Raw genomic sequence first — 17,803 nt, 5'->3', positions numbered from 1 at the left:
ACATACACAGAATAGCATTTCCTTCAGGTGGCAACCTCTTGAAACTCATCAGGGGAAACGATTCAAGTCTTTCAGGCAGCAGAGGGCAGTTGTCACTAAAAAACAACAACATCCTGTGTATAAGGATGGAATACAACTTGCAGTACTTTTGAAACACACTTATTATTTTTTAATCAGGAATCCAGTTCATGGCTTGATACCATTTCATGAATAAATCATGCTCAGGTTGAGCCTTTAATGTTACATTCATATATTCATTTTCTATTTGTCATGTATTGCAGTCAAAGAGAGAGAATGATGCTTAAGTCCCATTGAAATGAATATCACATTAGCATGCAGATAAGTTCTGGGAATTCACTAAATTTGATTGGATTAAACATAGTTCAGTTTCTCCAGTATGGTTCAGACCTATTATTTAACCTGGTTTGATCATGAAAGATTGGCAGTTATTTTAACCACCTGATTACCTGACATTGATAGGAAGATCTGGTTTACAGAGAGAACATCTGAAAAGCATATCACGTATTAAGGGAGAAGTAGCAAATTTAAAAAGAAAATCAGAATACTGGATATAATGCAGAGGTAACATGCTAATGGGATAGAGAAAAATTTTCTTTAAACATATGGCTTAGTTTGCCTCTTTTTCAGCCACAAACATCTGATTAAAATGGTTAAAATTAAAATAGAAATTCTTGTGGACTAGTAGCTTCCATAAAATTATCTGCTAAGCTGTTTAAGCCAATGAAGTAAGCCATAGTAAGCCTCTTCATTGTAAATCATTACTTTCTTGCTGTACATAATGCTCTGATTCATGGATACGTTCCTCCAACTCTTGAAAAACAGGTCCCTGATTTATACATACCAGAAATGGGAGTGGAAGGTTAAAGGGCTAAAATTAATATCAAAGAATATATAATTTAATTATGGTTTGCTATATATAGAATTTAGAATGCGTTCCCACCAAATCTGCCAAGGTTAACGACGATATATGTCTTTTCTCTTTTTCATAAGAAATAATGTTTTTGACAATTGGAAGAAAAAAGCAAGATAACTATTGGCAGAAAAACATCTTTAAAACTAAAGGCAGAAAAAGTGACAAAATATAGCTTGACGCTCTGGGCTTTAAGAATTTTTAAGATTAACATGAAATGTTAACATGCTTAGTTAAAGAGAACTTTTTTTAGCTCATCACTCTGACTTAAGCTTTGTTCTAAGATGGCCCACCCTCTGATTTCCATATTCTTTGTGAGTTACTAACTTTCTAATGTTAAGACTACCATGCAGCAGGAGATTGCTTGAAATTTCTGAATTAAAATGTGCTTCTTGCATCCCAGTTGGGTGTAATTAACATCTTACGTTCTTAACAGTTAAGATACACTTAACATCTTTTTTCTCCATTTTTTCAACAATAAATGGTGGAAAGTTTACAAATGGCAGACAACAATGTCTAGATCTTCTGCAAAATTCTATAAATCAGAGAAGGCAATTGCACTGTAAAAATCTTACCTTAATCTGATGATCTTTCCAGCTTTGTTTTTGTATTCTCCTCTGTTGCTTAAGATGTTCATCACTGTTTATCATATACATTTCTGCTTGACTACTTGTAGTTCAGTGTAAAATACTACCAGAAGATTTACTAGTTGTGGACCAACTATTTACTCAGCACTTGAACAGAAATGATTGGATGTCATATTGCTTTCTTTTCTACTATTCTCCTGACAAGAAGAGCATATGGGACAATTACCAGATTGCTCTTCACCGTCTAAAATAAAAGCAGCCACACAACTATAGTTATTCCTCACTTAAATGTTAAAGCAAAACAACTGTGCAGAAATTAATGTTAACCCTAGCAATAAATATGCACATATGTGTGTATTTTTATGCTCATGTATTTAAAAAGAAATTCCAACCTTCTGTTGAAGTTGGCATACACAGGATTACAGTAAAACCACAATTTAACACACTGTTTGAGGAAGAAAGGTGTCTATTAAAGCCAAATGTCTGTTAAATCTGACAATTTCTTTCATTGACTGTTCTTTGTGTAATTATGTATTTGACAATTCATGTTCTTTGTGTCAATATATTCCTTTGCATAATTATTTATTCACACAATAATGGCATGAAGATAGTGTAAAATATTAAATATGTGATTACACAAATGGTGTACACTGATGCAAATGAAATAATTGCTCAGATTGCTTCAGAAACAAAAGCAGAATGTTCTCCACTACATCCAAAATTCATTGAATGGGGGTCGAACGGGTCAAGGTTAATCTGTAACTTATTTCGATCTTCATGACAATATTTTGTGAATGTTAAGGACTGGTGGAAACCAGTCCAGGGAGCTTGGAGTGACCATTTAGAGTTAAACCCTTGTGGACACCACAGTTCCATTGTGGTGGAAGTGAAGTAAAGCCCAATTATTTCAGGAAGTCCACAGGTTTGTTAACTCTATAGTAAATAAACTTTTATCCCCATTGGGCGCAGCCAACATCATTGATATTTATGGATAATGGAAGTTATAGTCTAGCAATACCTGGAGTGTCATAGATTCTTTACTTGTTTTCACCTGTATCACTCTTCCCTCCCCCCACCTTGATTTAATTTTATGTGACAATGTACTTTTCAGACAATCACCTGAATATAAAAAAAGTTGCAAAACATGTAGAGTGAGAAGATGTACATGCTGGTTTTGACCAACATATTTTCCCCATTTGTCCATCTTGCCATCTCATTTCCAGACTTTTCTTCACATTCAGGGAATCCATGGAAGCCTAACTCATATTTGAATGAATTTGTTTGAACTTGTTAGTTCAAAAGTACATTCTGGCACCAAAGAGCTGGTGTGGGCACACAGAACGAATGTCGTGTTCCCATCACTGTACTGTATACAATTTGTAACTCTCATGCCTGGAAATAAATACCTACAGAGGACTTTTGAATATAGGTCTGATGGTAGCAAATTCCTTCCTTCTTTAAAGATGTTCTAGAAGAGTGTTTTTCTTTGGCTGTGATTTGTGGATTTAAACAAAAATCCTTCAGCTGATTTGTTTGATTTAATCTATCCATCCAAGCTCATATTTTATTCTTGTGCTGATGCTCTTTTATGTTTTTTACCATGTTAAGCAGAATTAGATACAGTGAGTGATTCATTCTGACTTAATTAGGTATTTTAGTTCACGCAATAGCAGCAACAGTGTATCTTCATTAGAGTAATAGGTCTACTAGAAAAGAAGCTGATTTTATTAAGACTGAAGATTTTGCCCAACAGGGAAGAACTGAAAGTGTTTGTGCTGAGTTACAAATAATTAAATTGTTTTGATACGCATGGGATTCCTCTCCAGGCTTTGTTTCAGACATACAGAAAAGGTTAATGAGGAACAAAGCTCTTCATTACTCTGGGTTTATTTTTGTTTTTTAACTGATTTGCCATAAAAAAGTCAGCACGTTTCAAACAGACATGTATCATCCTGCAGTGAACAATTCATTTGTCCTTGTAAATGAGTTGGGTTTTGTTTTTTGTTTGGTTTTTCAGTGTTTGCTTGGTTGGTATTAAGATTACATTTTCTAATGTAGTCATTTTAAGCAAGTTCAAGATGCCTGAGAATTGTTGAGTAAAGTTAAGTAAGCACCAATCTAGACTGATTTAGAAATGTTCAGAGTTAAATTCTTCAGGTTGCCTAATCAACTAAATTGTATTAATTGGGCTTTTAAAGAGCTCTTTTTTTTAGTATGATAATATATTAGTATCTAGTTATTTTTAATGTAGGTACTGAAAAAGAAAAAGCAGGTCATAAGTCTTATCTTACAAAAGAGTATTTCCCTCCTCTCTCTTCTAAGAACTGTAATTACTAAATTGTATGTGTGCATCCTCTATAAAGTATGCAGTTCATTAGCTGATACGGCCATGTAATTAGTTGTGTAAGATTTATTTAATAGAATGACAGGTCTAATTTTATTTAGACTGGATAATAGAAAACACATACAAGGAAACATAACATCCAGCCAAATTAAAGCTGACTTTCTGCTTGATTATGAGGTATCAGGTAAGCACCTACAAATCTTATAAGATTTGGTAATCTTGTGAGATTTCTGCCATTCTTTTAGTTTATTTATTTATTATTTATTTATTAAATTTCTCCCCCGCCCATCTCCCCCAATGGGAGAGACTGGGCAGTTCACACAAAAAACCATAAATACCTATAAATACATAAAACATAAAAATTAAAAAAAAAACATTACTAAAAAAGAGGAAGAGAGTCCAAGAAGATGAAGGATCTGGGGCTGAAGACAGCAGGCTTCTATGGGGCTAGCCATCCCCACACTTGAAGTATTCCCTCCCCACCCCAGGCCAAGAGGCAGAACCAGGTCTACAAAGCCCTCCGTTGGGTGGTAATGCTGCCTAGGAGTGTTGTGGATAGTATTATACCTACTGGTAGTGCATTTCTAACTCTTGTTTAAACTTTTAGACTCCTACATATATTTGTAATAAGGAATGGGAGATAAGTTTTTTAAACTCACACTTCAATGCAGACATGTCAGATTTCACATTCTTGAACCAGTAAAGGATCCTACACTTAAGTAATTTGCAAACGGAGAAGCTGAAATGGACTAATTCCTGTCTGCAGATTTTAATTCGATCAATTCAATTAAGCTGCTGAGGGGGCATCTGGCCATGCATTTCTTGACACTTCTGCTGGAGCAACTGTTCTGGCTGCCAGTTAGCTTCCATATCATGTTCAAGATTTTGCTTCTGATACCTACAGCCTTAGGACCCAATAATTTGGGTCCAGTGGCTTTCTGGCTGAAGATTGGTGATGATTAAGATGCTGTGAGTACCTTCATGTTAGTCAGGGGAAAGGAGCTTCTATCTGTGGTGCTGACCCTCTGGGATGCTCCCCCCACTGAAATTTGTGAGATGCCTACTATTAAAACATGTATGCTCCTTTTACAATCTTCCCTCTGAATGCCACTCACCTTTTCAATGAATGTGTTTTTATTAGATACAACTCTTCAGATTCAATGCCAGAAAATGCTTTGCAGGTCACAGGGGCGCAAACTCAGCTGCTGCTTGCAACTTGTTAAAGCAGCAGCTACAGCAGCTTTTCCTGGGATCTCAGAGCAGCTGTGAGATCTGGGCAAAAGAAGCAGCTGCTTTAAAGAATTTCAGACAGGTACTACATCTGCCCTCCTGCACACATTGAAGCCCTTTTTAAGCATCAAATCTACACCCTATTTTAAATTGTTTTTACTATTGTAATGCTTTTATTGGAAGCTGCTTCATTGTATGCAAAGCAATTGAGAAATATATTTACAAAAGAAAAAAAGAAATATGTTCCTAGATAGATTGAACAGCATCCTTGTACTTGCCAATGTAGCTTCAGCTGTAGTCCCTGGTTTAATTTGTTGTTGTTGTTGTTATTATTTTCTCAACACATTAGGCTGCATTGAGAAAATAATAATAATAATAATAATAATAATAATAATAATAATAATATCACCATCAGTCAATTACAAAAGGCAGCTTGTGAAGGACTTGATAGGTGGATAAAAATGCCAGATCCAATCTAAACATCTGGCTGACTGTGCAAGCAACCATAATAATAATCTGGAGCACCACTTGAAGATCATCGGCATTGACAAAATCTCTATCAGTCAATTACAAAAGGCAGCTTTACTTGGAACAGCTTCCATCCTGCGACAATACTTTTAACACTATCAGACAACAACATCTGCCTATCCCAAATCCTTGGGAAGGACTCAACAGGTGGATAAAAATGCCAAATCCAGTCTAAACATCTGGCTGACTGTGCAACCAACCGTAATAAAAACTCTCAATGACTCTAGGCAGCTCACAACACTCAACCAAAGAAATTATAATAAAATCAATAAAGCATAAAAAATAAAGATAAAAGATGGCAAGTGCAATGAAGTGAGGGCTCTTACTCTCCCTTACCAAAGGCCTGGGGGCAGATGGGTGAAAGTCTGTTAGAATGGCAAATGGCTTGTTTCATGACACACACTTTTGTCCACGTTGGGTTTCGTCGTACGGTGCCTCATTGTTCAACCCAACCACTCAGCAACATCTGATGTTTGTAGAACTCAGCTGAAGTACAGTAAGTTGGATCCAGAATCTGTCTCCTGTGCATCAAGGCCTAATTTTGTCCACAGGAGACTTCAGATTCAGCAAGAAGGGGGAAAACACTTGTTATTAAGACCTCTTTCCCTTTCAATCCCCTTTCAAAATCTAACTGGAGTCATTCAGCAGTAATCTTTGTGCATGAACTAACCTTTATTTCAAAATCTCTTTAAGTACAGGGAAGCAGGAGTGTATCTGCAGCTCAGAACATTACTGTTTTTAATTCTGTATCAAAATAATTTACTTTCCGCTCCCCCACTCCTGCACGCCACCAACATGCTATAAATTGGTGCAAGTGTTCCTGATGTACTGTATTGTTGTCCTATTGATTTTTTTTTAGCTCCAGGAACCACAGCATATAATGGAACAGGTGGCCAGTGCAGCAAGTTATTTTTAGCTACACCTGCCTTTTAAATTACAATTGCTGATGTTGATATTCTGTTCTCATGCCTGGAGACCACCGAAAGAACAAGGGCTCCAAATGAAGTCTGTCTTACATGCATTAAGGAGTGTTAGCTGGCACTCACCCAGAACAATGGGTGAAATAAAAAAAGTTAAAGGCACAGCGAAGCACTTAACACAGAAAACGTCTTAGAATGGTGTTTCATTTTTATCAAAGTCATACCCTGAGTAAGACATAGCCTTTGGCAGGAAAAAAAAAAGAAGCAAAAACATTTTTAAGCTTGGGAAAAATTCAATAAAAATACTGTCTTTGCACAAATATAAAACTAGGACGCCTCAGCTAGATAACATGCATATTGTTTACATTAATAACCAGCTGTTGTCAAATTTGAAAAAAAAAATCTTGAAGAAAATTGCTTTAATGTCATAAGCAAGAACGCACTTGCAGTTAACAGCATGAAACAAATATATCAGCATTTTATCCTACAATGTATTTGAGCTGTTTTCCCCATCCAGCTGAATTTTAAAAGACCACACATATATTTTATACTGTTCTGTGAAATTAAATTGGTTGTTGCATTGTATATAAGCACATTCTTTTTAATTGAAGGAGATGTTGCAGATTATATAGTTTCATACATGAAGTCCAAGGGGCTGATCTCTAGAAAGCAACATGGGGAACCTGGCAGGCAGAAATTTCAAAGTCCTGCTAAAGTGCTGCAATTCTGTAGACTCTTATAGAAGTAAACTTCACTGAACACAGTGAGACTTCTCAAGCTGTTGAATCAGAGGTAGGTATCTATGGATTAGTCTCTTTTAATAATTAGCCTAGTTCATGGAACTATAATGAGAAGCAAACCAAAAGTTTTAGGCAGAGGAAATAGGGACGTATTGTACAACACAAGGTACAAACTGGGTCAGGGAGTAGCATCAGGGCTGGGTTCAGGATTTGGGAAGCAAATAAGATGCCCTCTATATAGCCATTTTTCTAACCTGTAACTACTGTCTTCCTTCCTTTCTCCAACCCTAATCAGCATAACTAAGAAGAGGAACACAAAGGAAGTGTGAAATATTGTTCCCACCTTTGAAGGTTGAACAACAAAAAAAAAAGGAGCAGAACTCAGAACATTTAGTAATAGTGTTCTTCATGAAGTCCTACAATGCAGAGCTTGACATAAGGCCAGATTAATAGAACTAGGCTTATGGTCAACCAGACAAATGATTGTGAGATTATATACCTTCAGTGCTGGATTTGGACTGGAAGGGAAACAATATGGAATCAGATGCTGAAAGAAAAACACTTCTAATCACAGAATAAATTATCAGTAACTCTAACAGATTAAAGAACTCTACCCAACAGCAGTTCAAACATGTGTTCAGTTTTCTGTCTTCCATGCTCTCCTCAAAATTTATGCTTGAACTTATTATTTTAGTGCTATCTACAGACATTGATTGCAATTCTAGATATGTCTACTAAGAAATAAGTCTCCTTGTTGTCTATGCAAATTTAGTTCACAAATTCAAACTCTGTGGAGGAAGAGCAGGATACAGAAGTAGAAATTAAAATGAACACTGTTCAAAAAGTACATAAATCCTTCCTTGAGTAAGCTACCTTTAAGCCCATATGTTTACTGCAAGAACTGATAATTCAGTTTGAAAAATAAAAACCAAATGCTTTTCTACAACTTCTATGAAAATTAACTCTTCAATCCCACAAAACTATATGACTAAGAAACAAGGGTATTTTCAAACCAAATGCACGTTTGTGAAGGGTACTATGAAATTTGGGTAATCATATTCAAATAAAAGATAAATGTCACACTACAACATTCCTGAAGAACGCTTCAAATGATAGTTTCCACCCTGTTTTGCTTTATTAGCAATCAGGAAACACGATCTGAACGTCAATAAAATGAAACCCCCGCTTATATGTATTTGCAGTTGCAAGCTAAAGAGGCGTCAGCCTTTAGCCTATTTGAACCTATAGCAACACATTCTACACCTGAGCCTAGAAAATACCATAAAAACAATCTTTAATTTGGCAAAAGCTCCTTTTGGGATAACCTTAGATCTAAGAGATACAGTCCCAACTCAAATCATCATTTGAGACACACTCTCCAGGTGACCAACATGCCTCCTTCAAAATATTGTTTAAATAATACGTATATCAAACTCTTAGGATATTGTTCGGACATTACCAGCCACCTCTGATCTTTCTCTCCCTAAACTACTACAAAGTATTATTTGACCGGATACTCAGGATTAAGCTACATTGCAACATGGCTGATCTGCCCCACAAGAGTTTAGCAAACTGAGTTATTTTAGGACAACTGCAGCATGGAAGGAAAAAAAAAATGAAACGATTTTTAAAAATAAAATATGTATTTTTAACTGTTTAAGCTGAGGATATATGGGAGGGCATGGATTCTGGAAAGAAAGGTGAAATTAGAAGGATTTAATGCAAGCCTAATAATAATTAATAAGCACGAATATTGTGTATCACAGTACTTGATAAGTTAGAATCAATGCTGAATTGTTTGGTGCTTACTTCCTGGTAAGTATATTTAGGATTACAGCCCAGAATAATTTATTTTGGGGATAAGCAAAATTGAATTTGATGGGGCTTACATCTGGGTAAATATGACTAGAAGCAGTGCAGAACTTTTTAAAATATGGAGTTAACACAGCTTTTGAACACTATGCCTAAACAAACTGTTCATGAATTTTTTCATTGCATCGTATTAAAGTGGTCTAAGAAAAGTAGAAAAATTCACTCAGATAAAATAGGTTTATTTAAAAGTTATTTTCAGCAAAAATGAATATGCAAAATACAAACTCTGTCAAAAATTTCATTTTTCACTTCATAGTTTACAAAATATACAAAATAGAAGTCTCCTTAAATTTATATTACATATTTATTATGTAAAGACCTATATAGAAAAAAATTTGTTCTGCTTAAGGCATTTTTGTGAATAAACCATTGTACAAATTATTGCACATTGAAACCACAGTGCATAACAGACTGTCTGCATAGAAAATTAAAAGAAACAAACACAAATAAACCAGGTTTATTAACCTGACTTAGGTCATCATTAATTGTAGATCGGAAGACAAATGTATTTCCTTGTCAAATATGCAGCAGTTTGAGAACTTTGGCTTCCTTTTTTGGTACCTTAAGAACCAAAAGTCATTCAGCACCATGAAAATAGACTTTTAACCACAACTCTGTACCTGAATTTCTTCTTCTTCCCCATTTGACATAGTTTAGTAATGGCTTTTGGAAGGTAAAAGAAATTGCAAGATTATAACATGTTTACAATATTGCATTGAAAAGAAATCTTAAGGGAATTTAGGGTGAAGACAGGCATGACATTCAAGGAGAAATCTTAGTGGATTTATCACTATTGCCACGATGTGAGCCAGGCTAGCCCAATGCTTTGGAATTAACATGCCTTTTATGAGATCAAACGGTGCCTCTGGGATCAAGTTTGTACTTCCCCACTTCCTTAAGGGATGCTGCTTTTATACCCCATTTAAGCATGATATGTACATTTGCATGTTCCTTTCTCCCCATAACAATACACCTTTTTAAACTGTTACAAAAGTGCTTTGGGAACTTCTTGACTTCCAAGGAAGAAAAGAAAGCATTTGGCTTGGTTGAGGTAAAGGAGCTTCAGAAGCAAAGTTGCTGTTCTACTAGTGTCATATCTGTCTTCACCAGTTGGTTCCCTACGTAATTTCCCATCCATCCATCCATCCATCCATCCATCCATCCATCCATCCATCCATCCATCCATCCATCCACGCATCCCTCCCTCAACAGTTTGTGTTAACCCTGATATCCTTGACTTCCAGTCAGTCCTTGGCATTCTGTAGTCCAGAAAGATTCAAGTCAGATTAAAAAAAATGGAATGATGATATAAAATCCAGTCATTGTTCCCTTTGTTTATTAAAAAAAAAAATCCACATTTGTTTAAAATTGTTCATTCTTTTCCATGTTTTTTTTTTTTTTTTTTGGAAGACTTCACTGGGATTTTCTGTAGTGCTTTAAAGTGGAGTCCTTCCGTCGTGTGGAAGACAGTCTTTTGTGCTGTCGAATACTGAATCTCTCCAGGCTGTAAAGGTAAAATTCCTTGTGTCCTTTTCAGAAGTGTCTCTTCATGTGTAAGGCGAGGTGGTCAGACCTGGAAAATGCTCTGTCACACCTCTGGCACTGGAAAGGGCGGTGGCCTGTATGTTTTCTGTAGTGACGTGTAAGTTCATCGGAGCGGGCAAATTTCCAGCCACAGCCTTCCCAGTCACAGTGATAGGGCTTCTCACCTTCAGAAATAAAGAGCCACATCAATTATTTCTGCATTTGGGGCAAATATTGGAGCAAGCCTCAATGTATGGCCCAAGAAATAAATACAAGTCTGTTTCGGTTATCATAACAACTTCTCCAGTGACCAGATACCTGTTACTATCCTTGCAGATTCAAGAAAGCTTGGATGCATACACTCTATTGGCTGAGAACGACCCTCTTGTATGAACTGCTACCTTTTTTTTTCCAGAATCCTGAAAGGTGGTTTAATTACAGACATGTTTTCCTATAATGTATAGATACACTTAGCTCACAGCCATTTCTGTTCACTGGGCTTGGAAAAATTAAAAAGAAGCTGTAATAATTAAGTGACTGGAAACAGCTGAATAAAAGAAAATGAAAGGGTATAGCATACTAAACCTGTAACTATGAAAGCCACCTGTGGCTAATGAGAATTGCTTTTGGGCAACCAGGGAGGCACACGTTATGGTTTTTTTTTTTTTTTTACTCTTTTAGCTCCCCCCCAAAAAAAGATTACACTAAGAAAATGTTCGTGGTTGGCCAGGACTTATCTGAAGATCAGTGCTTGCTATAGGTAACATTCAGCTTTATCAACAATTGTTGCAAAATATTATCTGTCAGCAGCCTATATGCACTCAGAAATCAGGACATATATAGAAACATAAAAAGACAATAAACACTTTTACTGATTGTGTGGCAATATGACCTATACACTCCTTTTCTTCAATTCTTCTCTACTACTGGATTAAAGTGGCATGTAACTACTCCTACCATACATGCAGTCTGCATCCTTTGGTTAGAAACAAAACCAACTCAGAAAACAGCACTAAGAAACATCATATTGAAGCTTTCACGTTCAACTGTACGTTTTTCTTTTCATGAAAGTTTCAGCCTATCAACCTCGCTAAGAGGTTTCTTTTAAAGTTCATTTTCCTAAGCCATCTGGAGAACTGAAACAGTTTCATTTCAGTGTCAGAACTCTGCATTTATACCACTGTTACCACAAATGGTCTGATAATCCCCATTATACTTATTTAGAGGAGGAAATGTCACTAAAATCAATGAAAATGTTTCTAAAATCAGTGTTTCAAATTAGGATGTTATCTTGTTTAAAATTTTTACAAGGCAGCCCAAATTGTTTACCTGGAGGTAAATCTGCCTCCAGAATAACTTAGAAAAGATTGGGGGGGAGCGGGTAGGCAGAGTTCACATTCCTGCACTTTTGACACACGGTTAATTGGAAACGACATGCACGTTGCCATTTTAAATATATTGATTTAAAATTAATCTCCTTTGGAAACTAAGGGACTTTCTTCCAAGTCAACATGGTGAGTGTGAGGTAAACTGACAATTTTCAAAATATTTCATAACTCGATGACTATATAAATCTTAGCTGCAAGAGCCAATTAAATTGGTTATTTTGTCACTTTATACAGGTGGCTGGAAAATCCAGAACTGGAGATTTTCCAGATCTAATTATCAAGAGGGCAGTTGACTGGCAATTGCTTTTACGCAGCATGAAAAAAAAAAAAAAAACTCAACAGTTTGTGGGAGGACAGTCTGGTTTTCATAAATTCAAAACAACCCCCAAATATAAGTTGATTTCTAAGATCATAGCCAGTAAACTTTGTTGATTTCTAGCAAATGAGGATGGGGCAGAAATCTTAAACCCAGAGCAAGAGCAAGAAAATAAACAGATGGTGATTATTTGCAACATCCATTCCCCAGCAGAAACATGTCAGTAGTGTTATCAGCGTAAACATGCTTAATTCAGTTTGGATTTGCAGCTACCTTGTAATTAACTAGCCACATGGCCATAGCTAGGCAAGCAGTGCTCAAGCATCTATCTGCAAAACAATTCCTCTGCCAGGGGTGAGTCATTTCGAACCATTTTAACCAACACCTTCAATCTGAAAGCAAATCCATAATTGTAATGGGCTTTTGATAGTTAAACTCCTATGTTAATGGACAGGGCTACAACCCAGTATTTAACAGAGTTGTGAAACGGTGCTATTCTAACTCCTTTTTTTAAAGTGTACTAATAATGGAGTTGTGTTCTAATCCACACAAACTGAACACCGGCAATTTTTTTCTCAGGGACGGATATGGCTTGAGAGCAGAACATGGCTCCTTGTGGTGTGCCGGTTGTCCACTGAACAGGATTTGCAGGTTTCTTTCCAAAGCCCCCCAAACCTGGGAAAGGCAAAAATGTACGCTCATATATGCCACAGATCATGCTGTCCTTCTCAAATAATTTCCAGTTCTCTTAGCTGGAGGTGCAGGAGTTTAAAACTCCTGTAAGCACCCTCACAGAGTGAGATATGTCTTAGAAAACATCCATAGGATGATTGCTAAATAGTAGTTAAAAATGGTGTGAAAGTGGTGTACAGTCTTTTTTTTTTCCCCACCCACTATTATCTTTTATCAGACAGGTTTCACAGGCTTTAAAAACTAGTGTACGGGCTTGACAGAGCGATAATGGCTGGGTCTATTTCTCTGTACTTTGCGCTGAAAAAATAGGATCTTCAGTCATGTGCAACATCTGGCCAGGTGGCAGAGAATGTCCAAAGTTGCTTATACATAGATGTGGCTATCCCAATTGCCTTGCAGTAAAAGGCAGTATTGTCTACCTGAGAGCAGTATTCTTGTACTGTTGGAGCATAGCATTATTAAACTGGCCTTACCTGTATGGGTCCGAAGGTGTGCTTTGAGGTGAGAGCTCTTTGTGTATGTTTTACCACAGCCTGCATACTCGCAGGTGTGCGTTGCGGTCCTTTTCCTGGGCCATGACCTCCGTCCCCTCTTTGGCTTGGTCTCTTCAGAGAGGCAGCTCCCCGAAGGCATTAGCTCTAGAGGTGAAGAGGGCGGAGTCAGCATCATCCCTTGTACCGAGCGAGGCATACTTAAAGGCTCTCCAAAAACATTTAGATAGCAAGACTGACCTTGATACTGGAGGGCGCTGGGTGGCAGCTGCTCTGGAAGAAAAGGAGGGTAGGCTGGGCCAGGATGGTAGCCCGCAGGAAGTGGAAGAGTTGGATGACTTAAGCCCTGGGGAGAAGGGTGGCAGTCTCTAGGAGTCATCATCTCCTCTGGAGTCAAGGGAGGATTAGTCCTACTAGGTAACGACCGACTCAAAGAGAAGTCATGCGGCTGGGCCCTTGGAGTATTCCCATGGGATTGGCCAATGGTGCACGAAGGGACTGCCTCTTGCTTGATTTTGGGGCACATTCTGGACACATGGTTATACACAGAAGGGGGCACAGGTCCATCTGTGCAGGGGGAAGCTGCAGCAGCAGCATTGTTCTTGTTGCTAATGTTGATGTGGTTATTGCATTCTCCCATGTTCACTGTCGCTTTCAACACAAATTTCCCATGAAGGCTGCCCAGCGGAGGGGGTGGTGGTGGAGGTGGCTGCTGCGGCTGCTGTTGCATATAAACAGGGTCCAGATCTGGCCTCATCAGCTCAGCTACAAATCCACCCGAAGGGGACACGTCACTGATGTCAGCCAGGTTGAAAGGGGCAGCTGGAGCATGTTCCCTAGTGTACATTATACCTCCAGGGTGATCTCCCCTTTGCAGCTGGTAGGAGAAGTCACAGGTGGTCACAGGAGGGCAGGTGCTGCTTGTGACAGAGGGCGAAGAACCGGGAGCACTCACAACTGCAGCAGCAGCTGTGGGCTGCTCCTGCGGCATCAGGGAATTCGACAAGATGAAGTCAAAGTCCAGAAGCTCATTCAACTCCTCAGTCTCCCGCCTCGACATAGTCCCACTGCTGCTGTTTGTGGTGTTTTCCAGCTCAGAAGAGAGGTCAAAAGGCCGTCCTGCCAGTACAGGGGGGAACCGCTTGAGGTGAGACAGCTCTTCCCTCCACTTCTGTGGGAAGAAAACAGAAATGGAGCATTAATGGAAAGTCCTTTTCTTGGCTGGAGAAATCAACTAAGATGTCAAGTATACTTTTTCAGTCTGGAAAAGCACAAGAAAAAACACTTGGCTACTAGTTATTTCATAGGCATACAGCAAAAAAAGAAAAAAAAGTCCTTAAGTGCTTAGAATATGACTCTTTGGGTCATATAATTGAGCTGGCAGGTCCACCATAGTGCAGTTGGATTAGTATTCAACTGATTAAAAGGAAAAAAAAAACAAAACCTCTGTGTCCATTTGAAATAGTGGTTGCATAGCCCAGTGAAAACTGCTGAACAGTGGGGCTATGAAATTAAACCTTCAAGATTGTGAGACTACTCTTGAGAAAGACTGACTTAAATAACCTGGTTAGAAAAAAATACATTAGGATTTTTTTTCTTTTTAATCTGCTATATGAGTTTTCAGGGCCAAGTGTAAACAATTTTCAAGCCATGACACGCTAACACAGAACTGCTCATTTTTCCTCTCCATTTTGTGCTATGTGATTTTTAGGGGGACCCAAGATAGTCCTAGTTTATAAGCTTATGCCAGAGTTTTAACTGTCAAGTCTGAAACTACAGGGCTTAAGTAACTCATTTTAAAGCCATAATTATTAGTGTCTAGCATAAGCAGCTCTCTGCTCAAAAGTCACAAGACAAGATAAAAATAAAGGCATCACTTTGCAATTTTGCCATTGGCTTATACTTACTATACTGCCTCTGTATGTAAGTTGTGTATACAATTCCAATACTTTTATCTACTTATCAAAGCTTTCTTCCATACTCCAGTATGATGCAATGAATATACATGACAGAAAAAGAACCCTCCCCCCACCAAAAAGAGTTTTCTGATGTAGTCACAGGGCACAGGAAAATTAATACAAATCAATGAGTTTTGCAATAACTGCACATGCCACATTAATGCATTAGATTGCCCTCATTAATAATTAGACGTACGTAGGCGTTTTCTGAGGCTGCGTGCATTATACAAGAGCAGTCAGAGAAGCAAAGCATCAGCCTGAGATGATAGAAGGAAAAGCTAACCTAGGCACATGAGTAGGTGTATATATTTCCAGAGGCTGCCAATGTATTAAACATCCCCAACCACACCCATTATTTTGGTTTGTGATACACCACATACTTCAATTTCTTATTTACTTCATTGTATTCCTTCTTGGTGTATTTTTCTATCCATGGGTCTTTCCTCTCACTTCCTAAAAAATGCTGAAGTTTAAACTCAAGGCAACATCTATGCCCACAGAAACCGTAAAGAGGTCCCCAGCTTTTGTCACAATGATGAATCCTACCCATGAATTGAAGGAACAGCGGGGGAAAAAAAAAAAAAAAGCAAGCGTCTGCATTCACATGGCACAATGAACCACAACCAGCAAACCATATTTTAGGCAAATGGGTTGGCAAACCCAGCCCATGAGTTTAGCTGATGGTTCCGGGTGTTGGGCAAACTCAGAAAGTTGGAATGAGTACATCATGATTAAGTTAGCCATGGTGCATTTTGTGTAAGTGTGCACACAGCAAGGGGGTGTGTATTACATTTTTAGTAAGACAGTTACTAAACTTTAGTAAGAGTTACCAAACTACTCTGGATTACTTTCGAGAGAATTCTCCTATGCGCATAGATATATGTGCATATAAACTGCACCACAAGAGTTGGAATGAGTCCCTTTATTATTTTTTTTAAAGCCCACTTCCTGTTTTATAGCACAGATACCTGCACCAGAGGAGAACTTTTGTTTCTGGAAATCTCTGACTGGAGCAATGGTCAGAATCCAGTTGCTTTCCAGAGTCATGTTCCTGGGGAGGATTTTCCTTTGGCTCCACCTTGGTCATGAGAGCCTGAAAAAACATTCTCTTTCCCCCAACTTGTTCATCATCAAATGCTCAACTGCTTTAAAAAGAAACAAAAATCCTCCTCTAATCCGAGAGCTCTTTTTCAGCAAGGCAAGGGAGGATTCGCTGTACAGTGCTTTCTCGGGGTGGCAAAAGAACTGAATTCTACACCTGTTCAAGCCCCCTCCCCTGCAGCCCCAGCCAAGATAATCCCATTTTCCCCCCTTAAAGCGAGGTTGGGGCTGATCCCAGGTAAATTCTTCCGCGCTCCGCGGAATTTCTCCGGTGCACCCAGCAACCCCAGCGAATACTTACGTTGTGGCCACCTGCTTGCCTCAAGGCTTTTTCCCTGCCGGCCGTGCCCGCTGTGGCGAAGGTGGAGATGGAAGGGAGGAGGGTGCCGCTGAGTGCCATGTCAAACTCGCCGGGGGGCGGCTGCCTGCAAAAATGTCAGAGGAGAGTAAAGCAACCGGCGGGGGAAGGCTGCATCCAGAGGGAGGGAGGGAGGCAGGGAGGAGGCAGGGAGGGAGGAGAAAGAGAAACTCAGCCGTTGGATTGTGCACGCTTAAACTTTAATTCCGAGCTTCGTCGAGGAAGGAAAAGGAGGAGAAGAAAGGGGAGGGAGGAGGAATGCCACCCACCTCATTAATGTGTCAAGAGCCGCTGCGTGGTCGGAAGGCACTGAAAACGGCAATCTAATTCAATCTATCTATCTATCTATGGAGAAATATATAGATACACACAGTATATTGCAAGTGGAATATTCACTTTGAAAAAAAAAAGTCCTTTGGATGCAAGATTGCGGAGATGGGTTGGAGCTACTCCTACGAGGAGGAGCAGCCCCGCCAGGGAGTAGCAGCAGCAGCAGCAGCAGCCCAAGCCGCTCCGCAAGTCGGCGGCAGTGTCAGCAGCAACACCAACAGCTGGAAGGCGCGAGACAATTCCTGGGGATTCCCTGCTCGCGCCGCTGCCATGAGGGGACTTCTGGAGTTTCCCACAGCCGCCGCGCGTCCCTGGCTGGCTAACTGGCGGGCGGGGCTGGCGCTTTCTCTCCCTCTCTCTCTCTCTCTCTCTCTCTCTCTCGTGCGCGCGCGCTCCGGCGTTCCCCCCTTTTCGGCGGAGAAGGGATGCCCGCGCAGCTCGAACCGTCTTGCTTTTCCGAACTGTCAAGCCGCGCGCCCGCTGTTGCCTTAC

General features: G+C 39.1%; 1 protein-coding gene across 2 annotated transcripts; it reads right to left on the bottom strand.

Annotated features, from left to right (window-relative positions):
- Positions 1 to 10,493: 10,493 nt before the first annotated feature.
- KLF4 (KLF transcription factor 4) lies at positions 10,494 to 17,767 on the bottom strand. 2 transcript variants are annotated; one of them, XM_007424041.4, is made up of 5 exons: positions 17,251 to 17,767; positions 16,925 to 17,048; positions 13,805 to 14,735; positions 13,547 to 13,711; positions 10,494 to 10,861 (listed from the first exon to the last, which is right to left on the bottom strand). In XM_007424041.4, the coding sequence occupies exons 1-5, from the start codon at positions 17,253 to 17,255 to the stop codon at positions 10,686 to 10,688; spliced, it is 1,401 nt and encodes a 466-aa protein (XP_007424103.2). In that variant the 5' UTR covers positions 17,256 to 17,767; the 3' UTR covers positions 10,494 to 10,685. The 2 variants fall into 2 exon arrangements, with proteins under 2 accessions (XP_007424103.2, XP_025019756.2); XM_025163988.2 differs by having other exon boundaries at positions 13,547 to 14,735.
- Positions 17,768 to 17,803: the final 36 nt, after the last annotated feature.

Source organism: Python bivittatus, unplaced genomic scaffold (assembly GCF_059951505.1).
Source record: "Python bivittatus isolate LINGU-HERP-01145 unplaced genomic scaffold, Pbiv_v1 ctg000850_np1212, whole genome shotgun sequence".
Taxonomy (NCBI): Eukaryota; Metazoa; Chordata; class Lepidosauria; order Squamata; family Pythonidae; genus Python; species Python bivittatus.
This window is presented reverse-complemented; position numbering and strand designations above follow the sequence as displayed.

Excerpts from the sequence above, each read along its gene's own strand:
- KLF4 (XM_025163988.2), bottom strand. Across the intron at positions 14,736-16,924 it reads GGCAAGCAGGTGGCCACAAC|AAGTGGAGGGAAGAGCTGTC; the intron begins GTAAGTATTCGC and ends TTCTTCCCACAG. Across the intron at positions 10,862-13,546 it reads ACACCTTCGGACCCATACAG|GTGAGAAGCCCTATCACTGT; the intron begins GTAAGGCCAGTT and ends TTATTTCTGAAG.